Source organism: Tenrec ecaudatus, chromosome 12, assembly GCF_050624435.1.
Source record: "Tenrec ecaudatus isolate mTenEca1 chromosome 12, mTenEca1.hap1, whole genome shotgun sequence".
Lineage (NCBI taxonomy): Eukaryota > Metazoa > Chordata > Mammalia > Afrosoricida > Tenrecidae > Tenrec > Tenrec ecaudatus.
This window is the reverse complement of record NC_134541.1, coordinates 129,082,413-129,103,589: the sequence shown is the minus strand read 5'-3', so window position 1 is coordinate 129,103,589 and position 21,177 is coordinate 129,082,413. Positions and strand designations below refer to the sequence as shown.

The 21,177-nt window shown below is 51.9% G+C and overlaps 1 protein-coding gene across 9 annotated transcripts in view; it reads left to right on the top strand.

The window, feature by feature from the left end:
• The first annotated feature begins 701 nt into the window (after positions 1 to 701).
• CUX1 (cut like homeobox 1) overlaps positions 702 to 21,177 on the top strand; it is a 382,248-nt gene continuing 361,772 nt past the window's right edge. For 2 of the 9 annotated variants that reach the window (XM_075564912.1, XM_075564911.1), the window contains exon 1: positions 12,335 to 12,579. In XM_075564912.1, coding sequence (XP_075421027.1) covers positions 12,517 to 12,579 — 63 coding nt within the window. In that variant the 5' untranslated portion in view covers positions 12,335 to 12,516. Of the gene's footprint in view, positions 828 to 12,311; positions 12,580 to 13,392; positions 14,127 to 21,177 lie in introns of those variants that run through there. The other 7 variants (XM_075564904.1, XM_075564903.1, XM_075564907.1 and 4 more) reach the window with 6 other exon arrangements.

Genomic DNA, 21,177 nt, shown 5'->3' with positions numbered 1-21,177 from the left:
CAGACTGAAGACATGGGTATGTCTTAAGTAGATCAAGCTTCAGGGGACAGCGAGGCAGGTGGGAGTCATTTATTTATTTCTCCCCCCCAACACCCACACACTAAAAGGGGGCCAGTGTTTGAAAGGGGAAAAGTCATGTTCAAAAGCGGGGTGGGGGCTGAGTCTGAAGCAAGTTGCTCAAAGTGGAACATAACCAGTTTCAGCAGCCAAAGCAACAAAAACCCAACCCCAAGCCCCTACCACCTGGTCTGACTGGGTTCGTAATAAAATGCTATCGGATAAACGGAGCTTGTGGAAACCAATCCCACCTCCCACTCACAGTGAGTATTAAATTTAGGAATGAGAGCGGCAGAGATACTGGGTTACCACGAGGCAAACTTGGAATTACTTGAAATTGCTTGCCTCACCAGCAAGTCTTAACTCTAACAGCATATCCCCGACCCCACCCTCCCAGCCAAACGTGAAGCCAGGATGGGATTGTTAATCAGATACTTCCCCCAGACAGTCCATTAAATCAGACTCCCTACAGTGAAGCAGCAAGCACCCTGGGCAATTAGCAAGTAGATTCCCAATGATGACTAGGAAAACACACCCTTTTCCAAGGACTTAGCTTGCCAAACATCCCGTCTCCCGTACTTAAGGGGGCCTTTGGCGCTCTCCATCAGCTCGCACTTGCAATCAATGTCTCGCTCAAGACTGAGGTCAGGTTATCAATCTTTCTCATAGATGCCCTGGACCAGGGAGTCTGGAGCCTCAACCGTGGCAGAGAGATGTCTGGAGACAAGCTGCCCACAGGGAGAGACTGCTGGCCAGTGGACTGCTGTAAGGTAAGAGGAAGCGATCGCTCGTGGGTGGGCAGTGCCCAGTCCCTCCTGCAGCCGTGGAAGGGAGTCTCCCAGGTAGGTTCTGACCAGGTGGGGCCCCAGGGAGGAGGGAGCATCAGCGTACAAGCAGAAGGTGGTGCCAGGAGCCCCAAACTCCTCAGTCACCTTTGCTGAAGTCCCTTTCCCTAGCTGCGCCTCAGTTGTCTGATTGCTAAGAGGGGGAGGTGGGTAATAATTCCAACCTTGCAAAAACCATGATAAGATTTCGAGATAAGCATGTAGGAGCCACTCCAATAAAAACAAAAAAACTCACTGCCTCAGTTCCAACTCACGGTGACCTTACAGGACAGAGTAGAACGGCCCCAGTGCGTTTCCGGGACTATACGTCTTGACTGCCATGTCTTTCTCAGAAGGAGGGGGCTGGTGACATCCCAACTGCCAAGCTTTTGATTTGCAGCCGAGTGCTTTAACCAGGGAGCCACCAGGGCTCCTGTGATGGGCACCCAATGGACAGGAGCTGTTGGTCTTGGGCAGTTTTGTGGGCCAGGATGACTGTGCTGGGTGTGTGACTCGCCACCCTCAGGTCAGCAGATGATAGGGACGTTCCATAGGGATCTATCTAGCCTCTATCCTCTGCACAAGTTTCCATGCCTGTATCTCATTTGGGGAACGCCTGACCTCTGACTCCAAAGGGACAAGAAGTCTAGGGAGGCGCATGGGCGAATGTGGCTGGGGCCTCCGTGTGATGCGAAACCAGCATCTCCTGGCCACCGACACAGACCAGGGTGTATGGACTGGGCTTTGTGGGATCTTTTACTTCCACCACCATCAGTGTCTGAAGAAAACCATCCAGCTTGGTAAAGCAGAGGGCCTTGGAAAGAGAGGAAGGCCCTCGACAGGATGGACAGATGCACTGGCTGCAACCACTGGGCTCAAACGTCACTGTTGGGAGGATGGCGCAGGACAGGGCTGTGTTTCATTCTGCTGCACATTGATCGGGTCGCTGCTCTGAGTCTCAGAACGTGAAATAAAATAACTTGTCGGATCTAAATAGTGACATGTTTCCAGAGTCTTTAGCCGGCTCTGAAGCGCGCTCCGGGGCACAAACAACTTCCCACTCCCAACCCCGACGTGCACATGTCTTTGCTCATGCAGATACGTGCGTGTGCGCGGGTGGGCGTAGACGCAGGTGTACTCGGGCACGCCCACGCACGCACACCTGGCCGGGACCACGGTCCGAGGCTGTGGGAGCAGCTGTGGATTTGTATTGAGTTTGGTGAGAAACTTTGTAGTTCCTTCCCTTGCTTTCTGAAACCAAAGGGCCGTGGAAAACAGACCTTGGAGCGGAGAATTAAGGAGAACAGCTCTCGCCAATGTCAGACCCACCGAAGGCACGTTTCCCTCCAGTAATAAGTAGCTATATTGCCAAAACAAAGAAGGCTGGAGGTCCACACTGCTCTGTGGCAGGAAGAATGTCTGTCAGGGAAGTGAAAGGCATTTCCTAACCAGCAATGACAAGCCACAGGAGGAGATGACCGGGAGGGGTACACTCCCCATTGCCCAAGTTTCTTCCCACAGTGCTGAGCCTGCCAAGGGAGACCAAAGCCCCAAACCAAGCCCACTGCCGTCAGCTCTACGGGAGCAGACAGCCTCGTCTTTCTCCCTGGGAGTGGCTGGTGGGTTTGAACCGCTGACCTGGGGGTTGGTGTGCCCCCTTCCCCCGTGCCCCCCCCCCACGCTTCACGCACTGAACCACTGGGGCTCCTTTCTAATAGAGAAGGAGGCAGACCACACCTCCCAGCTTCTGCTCTGGTCCACAGTCGGCTCTCAGTAGACATTCATTGGAGGAACACATCAACAGAGGCATGGGCTGTTCGTCTTGAGAGTGGGCAGCTAAGATGATGGCATTCAACGTGGTCAGGAAAACCCAGCAGGCCAGTGTCTCCATCAGACAGCATTGTTGGGTCTGGTCTGTAAAAGTGGGTGGAAGCTCTCAGCAGGCTTAGAGATGCCCAGTGAACGTATATGGGCGTGATATTGGTGAGATTAAATTGCCGTTAACTTTTAGTGGCCACTGGTCCTGTGCGTTGTTACCCCTGGTGGTCCCTTGGTTAAGCACTTGGCTGGTAACGGCCAGGTTAGTGGTTGGAATTTAGCAGCCCCCTGCCCCTGGGCGAAAGATAAAGCAGTCCCTTTCCTAACAGATTTATGGCCTCTGAAAGCCCACGGGGTATGTCTACAGGATCTCACAGGTTTGCCCCTAGTTAGAATCCCATCAATGGCAATGATTAGTTTGTTTGTTTTGACTGTGTGTAGATAGCACCCTGAGCCTTCCTTTTGAATTTCCTGATTCACTCACTCCTCCCTGCACACAATGAGTTCACACTTCTCTGGGGCAAATGGAGACTGGGAGATGAGCTGACTCTGGGTACTTGTTTCAACAGCAAGCTGCTGCCTCTCTGGAGCTGTGTTTTGCCATCTGCAGGAATTTGCAGCATTCTCCCCACCCCACCCCCACTCTCCCACTCCCACCCCCACCCCCTCACCCCACCCCCACTCCCCCACTCCCAATGGCTGTATCTTCCATGCAAACCCACTGCCATTGAGTCAATGCCGATTCATAGTGACTCCCTGTAGATTTCCAAGGCGGCTGGTGGTTTTGAACTGCCGATCATGCGGGTCGCAACATAACACTGTAACCATTGTACCCCAGGCACCTTTCAAATGCCAGGCTGCCCTCCACCCCTGGCTCCAGACTGACTAGCTGTTCACAGTCACCCCCACTCTCCTTGTATGGGCTCAGGCTGTGCCACTCAGTGCATGCTTCTCCTGACCCCAAATGCCCTCCTCCGTTCTTTCCGGGCCTTCAATCCAGTCTGGCCCCAGTGAAATCTTGTCTTCATCTTAGCTGAGAACTAAGGCACATATTCGCATTTCATCAGTTCTTTGCCTGGGTATTGTCTGTCTTGTGCTAGAGATGGAATCATGAGTCCCTCCAACACACACACACACACACACACACACACACACACACAGTTCCCACATCTAAGGAAACTGTAAGCCTCTAAGGTCAGGGACCTTGTCCACTGCTTTGGGGTTTCATTATAGTGCCTGCGGGCAGTGCTTCAGGCAACAGCTGACAACAGCCTTTAGAACATTACTGGACATTCTTTTTTTTATCATTTTATAGGGGCTCGTACAACTCTTATCACCATCCATCCATCCATCCATTGTGTCAAACACATTTGTACATTCTCAAAACATTTGCTTTCTACTTGAGCCCTTGGTATTAGCTCCTCATTTCCCCCCTCCCTTCCTGTTTCCCCCTCCCTCGTGAACTCTTAATAATTGATCATTTAAAAGCTACTGTATAGAAACACTCCAGGGGTGAGGTCCAGGTAGCATGGCAGGGGCCAGACCAAATCCAGGGGTACATATGGTGGACATTCTTATCTGGCCCACAGGAGGGTTTTAAGAACAGGAGGATCCTGCACATCACAGTTTGGCTCATATCTGCCTTTCTACCCCTCTCTCTCAAATGCCTTTGCGCTTTATGCTCACTTCAATTACCATTAACAGTACAACACTTCGTACCTTTATAGGATCTGTCTTTGGAGAGCTCAAAAGGATTTTACAAGAAAGTTTTAATTATTCCCATTTTACAGGCAGGAAACCCGACGCAAAGTCAAGCAGGAACCCAGTGGCAAAATTAGTATGTGATTTTGCCCCTCCCTTGTCTGTTATAATCCCTGGATCCTGTCACCCGTTTTAGGGCAGAGTTAAATTGCTGCTTAAGGAAAGGGCACGTCAGAGCTTGGTAACATTATTAAAAATATTTGCTCTTTTCCTGCAGCATAAGGGTAATATAGTCTCATGTGGAAGTGTACAAAAATACAAAATGTTAAAAGATAAAAGGCACCTGTAAGTCACTGTCTAGACATCACAGGGAACACTTTGGTTTATTGTATTTCAACATGATATTGAAGCATATCAGGAGCCCTGGTGGTACCGTGGCTGCTAAGCTCAAAGCCAGCAGCTCAAACCCACCAGCTGCTCCATGGGAGAAAGATGAGGCTGTCTGCCTCCCTTAGAGATGAACCGCCTTGAAAACGAAGAAGCCGTGTACTCTGTCCGAAAGGGGTGTTATGAGTTGGGACCATCTCAATGTCAGTGTATACAGACAGCTTACTATCCTTTGTGATTGAGTTCATCGGATACATCGGCTCTCTTTTATTTAATACACCTTACAAAACACAAGTTTTAATGGCTACCTAATATTTCATTGTGTATAATAATCATTCTCTTATCATTAAACGTGTCGGTCACTTTATCTCGCAGGTTTGGGGCTGGTTTGTTTCGTTTCCAGGAATAGTTCTGTGATGAAAACATTTGCATTTTGTTCCTTTAATATTTTTGCTTTCCAGATTATAAAAGCGGGTGGCTGTGTTAGTAAGGAAAACAAACCTTTTGCTAGACTGGGAGGCCCGTTTTCCCCATTGGGAACCCGCTTTTGTCTCTCATACAAAATGCTGACAAGAGTCTATGAGATTCTGCTGCAGTTAAAACTGGCTATGGAAAACTCTAGTCATGACGATACCAACGATTGAACACTGCTGTCAGATCAAATGTTGAAATATTGAAGGTGAGCAGAGCTTGAAGGAAGGAGTGAGTGGGGGGGGAGGTTTCTACTCACTGTTGAAACATCAGCTTTTTTTTTTCTCATTGTAACAAACTTTCAAAACCTTGCCAACCCACCCTTATCCAGGGGTGGGGAATAATCTATCATCTGACCCTGCTTATGACAAAAGACCATCTAATTACATTTCACAAGAACCGATCTTCATGGAATCCTAACTGTACAACAGCCGAGCTACATCCTAAAAGATCTCAGGGAGGAATGCAACCCTTCACAGCGACCCCAAACACCCGTTGGTGTCCTATATGGCCTGGTATTCGGGCCGTAGCTGCATGTTTTAAATATGGACGGCAAACGCACATAGTCAGAGCAATATGAATCCTGAAGACTCCATATAAATAGAAGCATATGGCTCCTTTCTCTCAGGAGGAAAGAGAAGGACTTCATGTAAGGTCTTAGCAGGGAACTTGAACTTTACAGCAAGCAAGATAATAATAATATTTATATAGTGCTTTACATATTTCAAGTCCTTTCAAGCTACTGACTCCATACACTCTTCATTTCTGGTGATTCAGCAAAGGGTCATAGAGGATGGCGTCTCTTTCATGGTGTGCAGGGGCTAGAGAAGACTCCATTCACATGGAATCTTAGCGTGGAGAGGAGGTAACAACAGAAAAATTAGACGGGATAGTTGAGTGAGCTCTAAGTGTCAAGAAAATGTAGATTCGAATCTAAGTTTGGACAGAAACTCAGCCTGAGTGAGGGTGACTGGCTCAGGAGGAGTGGAGTATGGGCACTGGCATGGGAATCAGCAGCCCTGGCCCTCAGGGTTTTGGAACGCCTGGACTGGTGAATGGTTGAATCCATTAAGCTCAGTGTATTTTCAAAGTAGAAGCCTCTGTGTGAGCGAGCCAACTGCATACTTTCTGGTTTCAGACAAGTGGGGGAACAGAGAGTAATCACGAAAGGTGTGGAAAGATGCTTAAAAGTGCGTATCGTCAACACATGCTGCCCAGAGAAGGCAGAGTTAAGGGTGTGTGTGTGGGAAATGGGGTGGTGGTGGTGGTGGAGGTGAATGGGCCGAAGAAATGAAATCTTGGAAGTTTCCTTAAGGGGTTCTTAAAGATGGAGCCACTCTGTCACCAGGAACAGACTGGGAGGGAGGTGGTGCAGAGCGTCTCCTGTTTAGAAATCATTATCGTTTGCTCTTACAAGTTTGGCAGGTTCTGAGTACAATTATATAACTACCCATACATTTGGCGTATAGAGCTGAGTTATGTACTATGCATGCAATTACATGTAGCAAAATGTGTACTTTTATTTGGTGGGTATTTACATAGTACAGTGAATAGTGTACTTAGAAATAATTAACAGAAAGCATTATTTAAAACACAAAACAATTAAAAGTAGTTTGGTTTTCTTGAGCTAAACACACACACATGCACACACACGAGAGATTTTATTTTTTTAAAAAATTTCTTCCAGCCATCTATGCCAAATCGTTCTGTAAGGCAGTCACCAAAGACAAAAAAGAGGAGACTATAATTTCCCTCTGTTCTTCAGAATATTTTGATGGAAGAAGAACCCCCCCTCTCCCCCCCCCAAAAAAAGTCTTTAAAACTTGAAGTATCTCAACACTTCTGTCTGGTCTCTGCTATTCTGAAATTTAAAACACTTTACCCCTTCAGTCACCTCGGATAGGTTCGCTGGGATAACTTTGAAGTACTCAGAACATACTCAGAAAATGAATGAAAAGTGCTAGAACAAATCTCTTGGGTTTTCTTTTTAAGTACATCATACTGGATTGATTTCTAAATTTGCTCACTCTTCACGGAGCTGGGTCAAGGTTCTAGATGAGTTCCTCAACGGTTTTTCTGGAGAGAAAGTCTCAAGGTGAAACCAAATTTGCCAAGTCCATCACAAAGAAGATCTCATGACATAAAGACTCTTTGGCCAGGGCTGAAGCATGGAAGTTATTTTTTAACAAATGATGGCATGCCCTGGAAGATATCTTTCAGTTCAGAGGAAATTCTCCATTTTTTTTTTTTAAGGAACTCATTCAAGGTCATCTGCAAAAGTACTCAATTTGAGACTCTGGAAAACAAGACAATGCATTTTCAGTTCTTGGGGCTACCCAAAGAGGATCCATTTAGCAACCATCTGTCCATACGGTATTTGGTGAATCTGTTGGGTTACGCCTTCTTGGATTTAATAAAGTGCTAAGGGAGAGTAAGGAAGAGTGACTCCCTGGAAGTGTGCTTGCGATCTGCTGTACGTTACATCAGCTAATATTATCACATCCCTGGTGGCAAAGTAGGGTATGCGTTGGGCTGCTAGGCCAGGAGCTTGAAACTAGCAGCTTGTCTGATGGGGGGAGGGGGAGGAAGATGAGGTTTACTGTTCCTGTACAGATGTGCAGCCTCAGAAACCCAAAGTTCTGCTCCATCCTATAGAGTGACCTGAGTTAGATTTAACTCGATGGCAGTGAGTTTTGTTTTAATACTATCTTTTTTTTAAAGGCAAAATAATATGGAATTCTTGGTTCATGTGTGAGTGAGTGAGTGAGTGTGTGAGTGTGTGAGTGAGTGAGTGTGTGAGTGAGTGAGTGTGTGAGTGAGTGAGTGTGTGAGTGTGTGAGAGAGTGAGTGAGTGTGTGAGTGAGTGAGTGTGTGAGTGAGTGAGTGAGTGAGTGAGTGAGTTGCTTTATGTGCTGTTGCAGCCCTGGTGACATAGTGGTTACAAGTTGGGGTGCTAACCACAGAGTCAACAGTTCGAAACCACCTTGGGAGGAAGATGAGGTTTTCAATTCCATAAAGAGTCACCGTTTAGGAAATGCACAGGGAGGGGGGCAGCTCTACCCTGTGGGACTCGACTCGATGGCAGTGACTGAGATATATTTTTAAAGCTGTATTTTCTGGGAGATACGGGGAATCGGGTCAGTCCTGTCATCTGATTACTAAGGCTGTGGATTAGTCATGTACTCCAAGTGACCAAATATCCCTGGACTGTTTTACTTGTGCTTTCATTCTAAGTAATGTCCTTGGTGAGGAAAAGTGCTTCCTGGGGACTAATGTGACTAAGCTGCCCTTTCTCACACTGTGGGGCATGGTCACAATACTACTGTCCTAAGAGGGGAGATCAATGCCCCAGCCCTTCCATTTTCTAGCTGGTGCAGTTCCCCTGGTTTGGCAGTTCCATTGGCTTTGGGTGTTCGGAAGCCTCCCAAGCTTTTACAAGGGTGAGCTGAAAGTCATTCCAAAGGGAAAGAAAAAAGTAAAATAGTATCTACCTATCCATCTGTGTCGAAGTCCACTGGATGGCCCTGAGTTTGGAGTTATCAACTGGAAGGTAAGTTAAAAAGTATTGGTACAAACCATAGGAACCTTTCTTAGACCAAATGATTCACCACTGACCTTATGGTTTCTGGATAGAATCTCCATCCAGGTCTCTGTACTCAGATACCTTTGAAGGCAGTGTTTCTATCTCTCTACCTTCCCCTTTCCAAATTCGGTGCTTTTCAATTCATGCCGTCAAAATGAAGCCTTGGCATATTGTGTTCCCTTTAAACGTTCTTTGAATTTGGGGAACAAAAAGAAGTCTGTACGGTGAATGGGGTAAGGTTTCCCAATGAGATTCTCATAGTACAAACCTTCAGCTATGAGCAGATGCGTAGTTGTGAAGAGAGAGAAAAAAAAGAATTCTTGGAACAATTTCCCTGGCCTCTCACCAATTGTTTTCAATTGTCTTAAAACTTCTTCCGTTTAAGCCCCTGTGATCGTCCTGTGTCCTTTGAGACAATCTATGAAGATAATCCTCTGTAGTCTCCCTGAATAGTCACTCTTACTGCTTTGATTTTCACGGACCCACTGGATCCCCTGGAAAGCCGTTGATTTGATTGGACCTTGCTTCCTGGATTCTATCAGTAAATCCAAGATTCACCCCTTGTGGTGACTCATGGTAAGAAATGGTTGTCCTTAGCTTCAATCTTCCTTAAAAGACTGATGGAAAGAGTAATTCTTTGAACTAGCTGATCTTGCAATGATTATTTTGTTAGTATCTTGTTTTTTGAAGACACCCTATTGAAACTAAGGCAAGTGTATTAACATGAAAGTTTCTCACCTATGGATCACAGAGGCAGCTTTAAACACTTGTTTAGAATAAATCTGTGCATGTATGAACTGGGACTCTAGTAGCAATACTTTTTAAAGTATATATAGCTGCAGATCCATGAAGGGGCTTCAAAAAGTTGTGTGGAAATGGAATGAAAGGATAATGGAGTTTTTCTAAGAAAGTTTCGAGGTCTTTTGGTGTGTGTGTGTGTGTGTGTGTGCGCGCGTGTATCTCTGGTGGTACAAGGAGTTAAGGGTTGGGTTAAGAGTTACGTTGCTAACCAAAAGGTCTGCAGTTTGACCCTATCAGACAGATGAGGCAGTGTGCACCCATAAAAATTGTAGCCTTAGAACCCCCCAGGGCTGGTTCTACTCTGTCCCACAAGGTCACTATGGGTCACAATCAACTTGATCACATGGCTTGGGTTTTTTTTGGGGGTGGGGTGGTATACACATGTATACTCACTGAAGAAAAAGAAAATGCACTTCAAGGGTGTTTTAGGGCCCTGGTGATTATTTTGCTCAGCTAAACCACTGACAATTTCTGATCAGTGATTTATCTGGAAAGATTTTTCCTTTAAAATTTTTTTAGCATTTCCACTTTGACACGGTGCTGGCAAAAAAATGTATTCTACACATTTCTTCCTCCTGGTGGAGGGCAATGAGCCAAAAGCGCTGATAGAAGAAATCTAGATTTTAATTTAAATAGCGTTTCTGATTCGGGGCCATTCAATGTTAGTGTTTCTCTACTAGGTCTGGTTAGCATGCAAGTAATATAAGTACAACCAGAAATGTAACAAGGGTATTTAATGCTCATCAAATTTATTTCTAAAATACTGCCGTGGATCCAGAACCCTGAATTCTAACCAGATGTATTTCTGGAGTATTACACAGGTCATATATATTTCACTTTTTTTGGTCCAAACCCAAGGGATTGACACGATAATTAGATTGAGAACATCTGCACCAAATCCAAACCATTTCCCTGATCTTTCCTCGAGCCTTCCCCATGGGAGGGTTTTAAAAATTATTATTGAAATTTTGTAAGCCCCTGCACATTCTATTTGTCCAGCTACCTTTAGGACAACTCGGAGGCCTCTCGGGCCGGCCACCGCACACACAGGCGCGAGGGCGGTCGCGGCCCCCTCCTCGGAAGGGCCAGGCCGTTTCCCGCCGGGAGCCGGGAGTCGGGCTCCGGGGCAGGGCGTGGCCAGCGCTGGCCTCCGGGCGCGTCGGTGGGCACGTGCGCGCGAGCCCGGGCCCCGCGCGTCGGGCGCCGCTGCCCTCTACTGGGCGGCGCCGTCGGAGCTGCAGCGCGGCCACCCGCCCGCTGGGTGCGCGGGCCCGGGCGCCGCGCGCTACGGGCCGCCCAGCGCAGCCGGAGGCTGGGAGCGCCCCGCAGGGCGCACGGGCGGCCTTGCAGGCGGGGACTCGGGACGCGCCCCTCGACGCCCTCGCGCACCCCGCCGTCTTCCTGCCCGCGGGGCCCCCCGAGGGGCTGCGAGCGGGGGCTGTCGCAGGACCTGCGGCTGGATAAAACGAGAGACCCCCCCTTGGTCAGCAGCGCGAGACCGTGGGGACGCGCGGCTCCTCGAATGTTGCGTCGTCTCATTTCTGGTTCCTCCATCCATTCACGCAGGCCGACCCCGCTCGCCTGATCAGTGGCACACACCCAGCCCAGTGGGAAAAGGAATGCTCTCCCACGTATATGCATTTTAGTTTGGAGTCCCTACAGGGTTTAAGTACCCCGAGTCCTGGAGATGGGGATTGGTTTGATCTAACTGCACTTTACTTGCAGTGCGAGCCAGCACGGCGCGGTGTCCCACTGGAAGCGCCGAGCCACACGTGCGTGTCAACACTTAGGACCATCCCCAAACATGCTTTTGCCAGGTGTCCGTGAGGAAGCCAATCAAGAGGGATCGTGCTATTCGGATTCGGTCCCCATGTCGCCGTTTTCGCCTTGCTTTCTGTTTTTGAATTCGGTTTCCCAAATGTCTGCCTCCAAACGAATACCCAACCAGGGGGTCCGCAGCCCTGGAAGTTTCCGGGGCTGTTCCCCAGACGCGTCTCGGGGGCCGCAAGGACTGCGCGTCGAGACTTTTCCGGTCGTGAAAAGTCGGCGGCGACAGCTCGGGGGCCCTGGGTCACCGGGTGGTGTTGAGCGGGGACTCTGGGGCCCCGGCGTGGGACGCTGGCGGGTGCAAGTTCAAGAGGGTCAGGGGCTGATGCCTCCCCACGCCCCTGCCCTCCCCCAGCAAGGGCGCTCTGGGGTGCTGGGTCCTTGAGGCCCCGGCTGGCGGGGCCGCCCACGGTCAAGGCTTCGGGCACACGCGCGGGTGCGCTGAGGCCTGCGCCGTGTGGGGGTCTGGGCTCAGGCAGGTGGTCGCGGCGGCTCCGTGGGCGGGCGGGCGCCCAGCAGGACGACCGACGACCCCCGGCGCGTCGCCGGCACCCAGCGCCCGGGCGTAGAGGCGGGCGGGGGCGCTGCGCTCCGCCGCCGCCAGGGCCCCCTCCCTCCGCGCCCCCCCGCGCCAGGTGAGCCGGGCCTGGGCCTCGGCGGGCCGCGGGGCTGCCCTCTCGCCGCCCTCCAGCGCCCCCTCGGGGCCGGGCCGCGCCGAGCCGGGCGGCCGCCGGCCGGGGCTGGGGGTTGGGAGGGGCGGGGGTCGCGGGCGGGTCGCTCGTTCGGCCGCTGGCGGGGGGCGGGGGCCGGGCGGCCGCGCGCGAGGCCGGGCCAGCGGCCGCCGCGCCCTCGGGCTCCGACTCCGGCTCCGGCTCGGCTCGCCCTGGCGGCGGTGGCGCCGTGAGGAGGAGTCCGCGCTCCTCTGTGGCGGCGGCGGCGGCCGGCTCCAGGCCGGGTTTTGGCGCCGCCCGCCTGCTGCCTCCTGGCGGCTCCTGAACTCCAGCCCCCTCTCTATCAGCCTCTCACTCCGTCTCAATATGTCTCAAGATGGCGGCCAATGTGGGATCGATGTTTCAATATTGGAAGCGCTTTGATTTACAGCAGCTGCAGGTCAGGCTTCTCCTCTCTCGGCCTCTCGCTCGGGGGTGGGGGCTGCGGGCGGTCGCGGCCTCCCCGGGGGCGCCGGGCTGCCTCGCCGCCGGGGGGCCGCGGCGGAGGGGAGGAGGGGGGTGCCGGGGAAAGCGGGGCCGACTCGGGGACAAGTCCCTCTCACTCCCCGGCCCCCATTGATAACTCGCTTGATCGGAAATTGATCCTCTTTGTTCAATTCATCGATCAGCCCAAGATGGCGCCGGGAGCCGCCGCCGCCACCGCTGCCCCTGGTGTCTGCCCCCTCCCCTGGCGCCCCCCCGGCCCCGAGCCGCCGCCGCCGCCGCCGCGGGACCGGGGAGGGGGCGGCCCCGGGCGCCCGCGGGGTGCGCGCGCCGGCGGGGAGCGGGCGGCGGCGGCGGCAGCGAGGGGGCCGCCGGGCGGGGGCTGCGGCCCGGCACGGGCTCCCGGCCCGCGCGCCCCCGGCCGCCGTATTCCCGGGGAAAGTTTGTGGGGAGTTGCTGTGGGGGGTGAAGCGCCTGCCTCTCCAGGAGGAGCCGCCGCCGCCGCTGCCGCTGCCGCCGCCGCCGGCGCGGTGGAGCTGGGGCTGGTGGCGCTGTGGTGCCGCCGGCTCGGGGGAGGGTCAGAGCGGCCACCGGCCAGGCGGCGACGCGGCCCGGCTCCGGCCAGGCGGGCGGCCGGGCGGGCACCGCGCTCCCCGGCCCCGGCCGGCCGGGGCTCCGGGCGCCGCCGCCCGCGGGCCGGGGCCGCTGCTCGGGCGCCCGGCGCGGTGCCCTGGGTTTGTTTACGTCCCGGGGAGCGCCCCGGGGGCACCCGCACACCCCTCTGCCGCCCCGCTCTTTTGTGTGCTTGCCGGAGTGGCACGGACCTGACCCCCCCCAGCGTCCAGGGACCCCCCTTGGGAACCGTTGGGGGGGCAACTTGCGAGGGGCGGCGGGGTGCCCTGCGCGCGCTCGCCCGGAGGGTCGGGGCGCCCGGGACCGCTCGGCGGGCGCCTTTGCGGGAGCAGAGCTGCAACTTTCCCCGCGCGCAGGCCTCGCGCGTCTCCCTGGCGGGCCGTCCGCCCGGCGACGGGCACTTCCTCCTGGTCGCCTGGCCGGGCGGCCCTCGCCCTGCACCCAGGGGCCCCGCGGGGGCCCCCAGCGATCCACCGCCTGCCGAACTCGGGCCCTCTCCTCCGGGCCTCTGCCCGGTACGCAGGGGCCGCGGGCTGAATGGAGCGCACCGCGGCTCCGCTCCCAAATGCCTATCCGGGCCAGGCTCTGGAAGGCTACCCTCCGGGGACTCCGCCGGACTGGGGCGGACTGGGCCGTAGTCAGCGCACCGAGGCCCCGTTGCCGAGGGTGGATCGAGCCGGCATTCCGCACCCGGCTCCTGAGTTGCCGCCGCTGCCCCCCTGGGGCGCCGTTCTGCTCACCGCCCCCCACCCGGAGGAGTCGCGCGCCCTTGGGGACCGCCCCGCGCGGGCCAGCTCCGCGCCTGCGGCTCCGGGACAGCCCCCGGACTCTCCCAGGTGGATATTGTGCGTTGCCGGAGCCAAGTTGAAGGTGAGCGGCTTGTGGACCAGAAGCTCCGTGAGCGCTTGGGCAAGGGTCTTGTTTAGAAAGGCCCTAGGCGGCCCCGGGGACCCCCGAGCGCCCCCCGGGGAACAGCTACTGCCACCAGCTCCAAGGTGGGCGTGAAAGTAGACTTGGCTGAACTTTCCCAAGCGGGAAGACTGGTGACTGTGACCTAAGGTACCTTTAGGAGTAAAGCAAATGAACTCCAGATGGAGGCTTGCTTGGAAGGGAGGGTTTGGATTCAGACATATATAAATGGAGTCTGACAACTTTAATTGTGTATGCTTGTTGTCTGCTGTTGCCTGCGTAAGAAACGATAAAGCCCACTCTTGACTCAAATGCCTCGCTCGACTAGGAAGACCACTATGTGAAAAATGTTCTTGCGATAAGATTACACTTCAAGGAGTTTGAGTATTTATTGACAAAAATAGATTACTCCAAAGTGTCTATTGTGTAAATTAGATTCCTGAATGTAATGAACACAGCCGAATGGCATTTTTGATAAATTGGTCTACCCTGTTTTAGTAAAAATAGCTCCTTTTTTACCATAATTTAATTTCCGTGCTTACTGTAAAACCCGTTGTGGAGTTTTAAGAGAGAACCTCTTAATTTTTTTCTCGTGCCTTACTGAATGTGACATCCCAGACTAGTATCAATGAAGTTGTTGTTTTTTTTAAGGCATCCTGGCTACCGGACAGACTGCCTGGGAGATAGATTTGGGGGTTGAAGGGAATTCCCTGTGTTACCTCTGTGGACCCACTCTCCCTCAGGCCTCCAGTGGTCAGTGACAACCTTGGGGGCCATGGGGCCTTTTCAATGTGACTCTAGGACCAGAGGGAAAGTTTGTCAGTGTATTTAAATGAACTTCAGTATGTTGATCTTAAAATTAATATCCCATTCCCCAAGCGTCTGTCTCTCTCTTGAGCCTCCAGTGCCTTTGGGTGGAAGATAATAATTTGGCCTTAGATGGTTTCCAATTGCTGTCTGTCTCGGGTTGGAAATCTCCCCTTGACCGTGGAATGCCGGAGTGGAAGCAGAGACCCAAGCGGGGTCTTTTCCCTGGGCCCTGACGGGACCTTTTCCACCGTCTGATTTAGTGCCATCCCAGCTCCCACGGATGGTAAGTGAGCCCATGAGGCTGCCGTTGGCCACAGCCTCCTTGACTTTCCAGAGGCCTGTGTGGGTTGTGGTACTGCCCCTGCCTGAGGGGAAGAGGTTGCCTTTTCAGCTCCCCCAGAGTCCAGCTTGCAGAGCTCAGCTGCCGGGGTGGGGTGCGACCCTCCTGCCCCTTTGGAGGACACAGCCAGCCAGTCAGGCTTGTGTCCTTGTCCCTTCTGCCTGGTCTGTCTGGAAGACTGCGTGGGATGCCGGGTGTTTGCCCAGGAAGCCTGCGTCTGGAGCTTCCACCTTATTCCGTTTCCTTTGTAGCCCTGAAGTGTGTGGTATGAGCGATTCAGTGCTTTGGCGTTGCTGAGACTAGTCGGACAAGTTTTTTTTTTATCCTATCTCAACCTTGTGAAAATCAGGCTTTATTGATGTAAATAAGAAAACCACAATTGTACATGTATGCCTCCTCAATCCAATGGCACGTTCGCAAAGAGGATGCTTTGCCTGAAACCAGCTCCTGTCCTGGTTCGGGCTGGGGCCTGCTCGCGGCTGCCTTCTTTTCTGGGCATGGCCCCTTCACGGCGACCAGGCCTCTCCTGTTTCAGGTTTTTAGGACCCTGTACAAAGCTCAACTTGACATGTTTTCCTCCTTGTGTTTTTTTTTCCCTCTCCCTTTCAAACTAAGAAACCAAAGTTCACTTTGCTGGAAAGTCCACTTGCTGGTTGCTTCTTTTGTTTTCTCCTGCTGCCTGCCGAGGGCCAGTTCTCTGGCAAGGATCGGAGGACTCTCACTGAAGTGGGGATCCTGGCTCATGTCCTGTGGAAATCCACGGGTGCATACTTGGCGGGCTGCTGGGTGGCAGCCGTTTGTGTCTTGAAGATGAGCGCGTGTGAAGGGGTCCTGATCAGGGGGTTGAAGTGAAACGGAGTGGTTTTGGTTTTGTATATCTTACCAAGTGTCAGTTCGTGGTGGGGTGGAGTTATTGGTCCATTTGGAACTTCTGGTCCATTGGGGCCACAGAGACACCCTCCCTCCACCCCCGCTCCCCGCCCACACACATATTCCCTGCTATCTTTCTCCAGTGTCCTTGCCTTCAGACCTTTGGTGTTGGCAGGTAACTCCGTGAAAACGCTGGAAAGAGAGGAACCACTCTGCTAGGTCCCCTGGTCCCCAGGAATGATCCTTTTCCTTACCCACTGAGCTCCCATGTAAACATGCTGACTGGTGAGTGGACGGAGTCCAGGCCTTCGGCTGTTTAAGAAGCCCTCTCTGCCCTGCTGCTGGACTCTTAACCCCACACGCTGGGCTTTGGGTTGGAGCCCTGAGAAACAGTGGGGTGTTCCCGTGATCTCACAGGAGGACTCACCTGAATAGCTGACCCTCAGACCAGTAGGTCAGTCAGGGGTGTCACCCTCCTACAGTGGAAAAATGGCATCTGAACTTACAACACTGTTTCGAACAAGTATTTAGCTCTGGGGTGTTGGTGAGGAGCCGCTTAAAACTTCCTGTGACATCCATTGTCTCCACGAGAGGCGTTTGGCCCATTGAAGAGGGCTCTGGAAACACTGGCGCTCCCCACCATAGTAGTAGGAAGGGGTAGTGGTATCGATGCCCACGTGGACCCTGGCACAGTTCAGACCTGGGTCGTCCTAAGGCCTGCTCCAGCTCATTTATAAAGCTCAAGGAGCACCACCGGGAAATGAGCGAGGGACACATTTGGAAGGGAAAAGGTGCACATAAAAAAGAGAAAAGTTGGTCATTGGATGAAAAATTCTACCCTACTCCCCTGCATCTGAATTCTTCCTGACTTGTGGCCACCCTGTGGGGCAGGGTAAGACCTATCCTATAGGATTTCCGTGGCTGTAAACCTTTGGGAAGCTGACTGCCACGGCTTTCTTCGGGAGTTGGTGGTTGGTGGATTCGACCTGCTGATTGAAGTGCTTGCCGAGTGTGCCATTCCGGCTCTGAAATCCTGCAGAGGCGAGGCTGCATTCCTACCTCTGCTCCCATTTTCTATAGTTCACATATTTGACCTCCTGTCACGGAATGTAACATAACAAAGGCCCGGTCAAAGCCACTGGGACAGTTTTTTCCTATACAGCATCAGCAGTTGATGCAGAAAATCTTGAGAAACCGCTTCAAAATGATGTCAAATACAAAACGCCTAAAAAAATGTTCATTGTTCCTCTGCATATAGTCTGAATTTTATAAGCCCTTGTCACTGCCCAGGTTTGCGTATCGGGGCTCACTGTGTCTGACATGTGAGGGATTATGGCTTCGGTGAGAGAGTTTTGCTTTCAGTGGGAATGTTGCTGCCTCCGCCTGTTGAAACCAGACCCTTAATCTTATTTTAACATATTTAAAATCTTCAAAAAACCCGGAAGAATTGTTTTGTGTAAGTAGCTAGTGAATGTAGTTTAAACACTCAAGCAATTTCAAGTATCTAATTGGAAACAGGTGGAATTCTTGGAATCTCATGTTTGAATCTTATTATGGGAAAACGTAAGGGGTCCTGGTGGCGCAGTGGTTGAAGCAGGGGTCCTCAAACTTTTTAAACAGGGGGCCAGTTCACTGTCCCTCAGACCCGTTGGAGGGCCAGACTATAGTTAAGAAAACAAAACAAACTATGAACAAATTCCTATGCACTCTGCACATATCTTATTGTGAAGTAAAAAAACAAATGGGGCAAAAATACCCGGCGGGCCAGATAAATGCCCTCGGTGGGCCGCATGTGGCCCGTGGGCTGCAGTTTGAGGACGCCTGGTTAAGCGATGGGCTGTGAACTGAAAGGTTCGTGTAGTTGGAACCAGAGGGAAAGAGGTGGTGGCCGGCTTCCATGAAGACCTATGGCCTTGGGGACCTCACATGACAGTTCTGCTCTGCCTTCCGCCCTGTCAGGTCACTGTGAGTTGGAAGCGACGACCTGAGGGCATTGGGTTAATAATAGCAACGCATAGGCACGTTTTTATTTATGGCCATTCATTTTGTGGAAGCAATTGGAAGAAGACCCTGAAGCCTTAAACTCTGCCGGTCCCCTCCCCCACCTCCATATTTACGTGGACATTCCAGGCACGCCATCTCAGAAACACCCAAGAGAATTGTGTTTGTGAATCAGGGAGTGAAAAAAGAAACTCTGAATAACATAAGGAGACATGCAGATTAATGCCTGCGTCACGGAATCGTTATAACAAAGACATTATAAATTTATGTATGACTTGTGATAGAATAAACAGTTATTGACCTGAGTATTTGGGCACATTTTGTCACAGTCCGGTTTGGAGTAAAAGTTCGACCTTTAGAGAGCCGAGCTTAAACCAACGGCATCCAGACACTACTGGCTCTGTTGGTGTGTGTGTGTGTGTCCACATTCGCTTGTTTATGAAGCTCCAGTGTGGCCCTCGGACTAGTGACTCTCCCCAGCATGGTTTTCAAGGCCTGTTCCTGCAGCCCTCATTTTGTGATGCGGTTTGTGCTTAAGACACACGGTGCCAGAATTCACTTAAGATGACGCCCGCAGATTTTATCGCGCTGTTGGTCCTGTCCGGGCTTCGGATTTGCTGAGCTGTAATGCATGCCTCTCCCCAGCTGTACTGGGAGACAGGTGAGGCAGAGCCCTTGCCGGAAGCTGACGGGGTGGCGAGCCAGCCTGCGTACGCTCCTGAGCAGCGCCTCGGCTAATGAGAAAAAGTGCTTGTGTTGGACGCTGTCCGTAAAACCCAAAAGAACAAAACGGTCAGCCCCGTTAACGAGGGGAAGCAGTTCTTTCTGGAAGGCACCGGCTTTGTTGCAAAACCCATCCACCACGCTTCCTTTCAAAAGTAAACAAGCCTAACAAAAATGATTTGAACTCGTACCGACATTTAAGTCAGACAGGGTAACGGGAGGCACATAGATTGCGCACAAAAATAAATGCTGGTTAATTTCTTCATTTTAATCCGAAGTCTTATTGTTCTCTCATGTTTACGAGCGCCCTGGGCCACTGTGACTTAGAACCAACTCACTGGCTGTGGGTGTGTCTTTTTTCTTTTTGGGGGACGGGGGGCGGGGGACAGGCATGAACAGCTCAGGAACCTCCTGTGTGATGACCAGTTTGTCAGGCTTCTCAGCTGGATTGGTCAGGTAACGCACTCCACCCACCACCTACCCCATGTGCACCATGGGGTCTTCCCAAGTTACCAGGAAGGGCCTGGGCTGGGAGCGTGCCTTGGAGACTTCCCAGCTCACTCGGGGAACTGTTCAGGTAGGAGCTTCGCCCCAAATGAAGCGGACTAGATCCTGCTTCCTTTCACGAAAGCATTTGTGAACACGAGTCAGACTGACCATAAAAGGTCCCCACTTAACCTGAAGCTGATGGGACCATGGAGTGGGCGGGGCCCTGTAGGGTCTGGCAGCGGCTGTAGCAGTGGCCAGTTGCAAGTCCTAGAGGTTTCTGATGGTTTGTGTTACATGGGGCTAACGTAGGTGGGAACTCATGAGCACTTGGTTGGAAACTCCAGGGAAGTAGCTTGCTCTTCCTTAGAATCACGCTTAAGCATACTGACCCAGAGCCTGTGGTCTAAACGACATCTTTCTAGTAGGCTCCGCTTATTCGATAAGCAAAAGGCAGCTCAGATTTCTCCAAACACTTGATATGTAGCTGGGAGGTGTGGTGAGTTTGGTGAGGGGGAAGCACATTGACAAATGAGCTCTTAAGTAGAGCATTGCAAACTTGCGAGGAATAGAATGTCACTCTGACTGTCATTAAAAATGTATTGGGTGTTGACAGCCTTTTGCTTAAATGTAAGATCCTGTCCACCAAGCTTTATTTAAAAATAAAAAATGTTTTTCCCCCTTAAAAGCTGCTTCTCATTTGAATTGGATTCCACTCCCCACCTCCACCCCGAGTAAATTGTGACTGCCTTATCTTCGAACAAGGAGGCCTGGCGGTGTCGTTGATTATGCACTTGGCTGCTCTCTGCAAGGTCAGCAGTTTGAAATCACCAGTCCCACCCGCTAGAGAAAGATGGGGCTTCCTACCCCCATGAAGAGTGACAGTCTTGGAAACTCACAGGGGCAGGTCCACCCTGTCCTAGAGGGTGGCGATGAGTTGGAATCCACTCGATGGCAGTGGGTTTGAATTGAGGCTCATTTTCCTCGTTTTTCAGGGGGAAAATGATAATTAGATAAACATGATTTGATGAAAGTAAATGTGCCCTGAAGAAGGCTATGGGTAAAAAGGAGGCCATGGTGGGTGGCGGTGTTGGTGCCTAGGACTTGCAGTCACCACTGCCTGTCACCTTGTGCCCTTCTCTCTCCCGCTTCTGCCTGGTTCCCCTCCCACCCCCACCTCCTGCCCCCGCCTTGGTTATGACAATGCTTTTATTTTTAATATTTATGGCATTCCATTATTTTGAAATCCTGGAAGAAAGACACTATGTAAATGAAAAGTAAAAATAAAATTCTTGCTGCAGGGAATCGTATATTTAATTTGTATGATGAGGTTTGGTAAAAATGTAGTATCCCCTCCTCCTGCTCCCTGAGGACAGGAACATTCTGTTGCTCCTGTTGCTACTTTTGCACTGTGTGGTGGATGATCTTTCTTTTCGGTGCTACACCGGGCCAGCTGCCCTAGAACCTACACCGCTGGGGTCATGTCTAGGGACTGATTTCTCTCTGCTCTGGCCTGACTTGAGAGCGTAGATGCGGAGGAGAGGCCGTCCAACTCCACCTACGAGTCACATCCCATCCCCGCTCTTGATTCTGGCCGCAGAGCCGTTTGTTAAAAGCGGCACAAAATGAGCCCAGCATTTGTGAGCACAGAAGCCTGCCTCCGGAGCAATGTAGAAACACAGAGTTCCTCAAATTGCTCCATTTCAGCTGGATCTCAGCTCCTGCTTATGCAATAAAAACGCGCTGTAACCATCCTTCAGCCAAGTGGGAGACAAGTTCAAG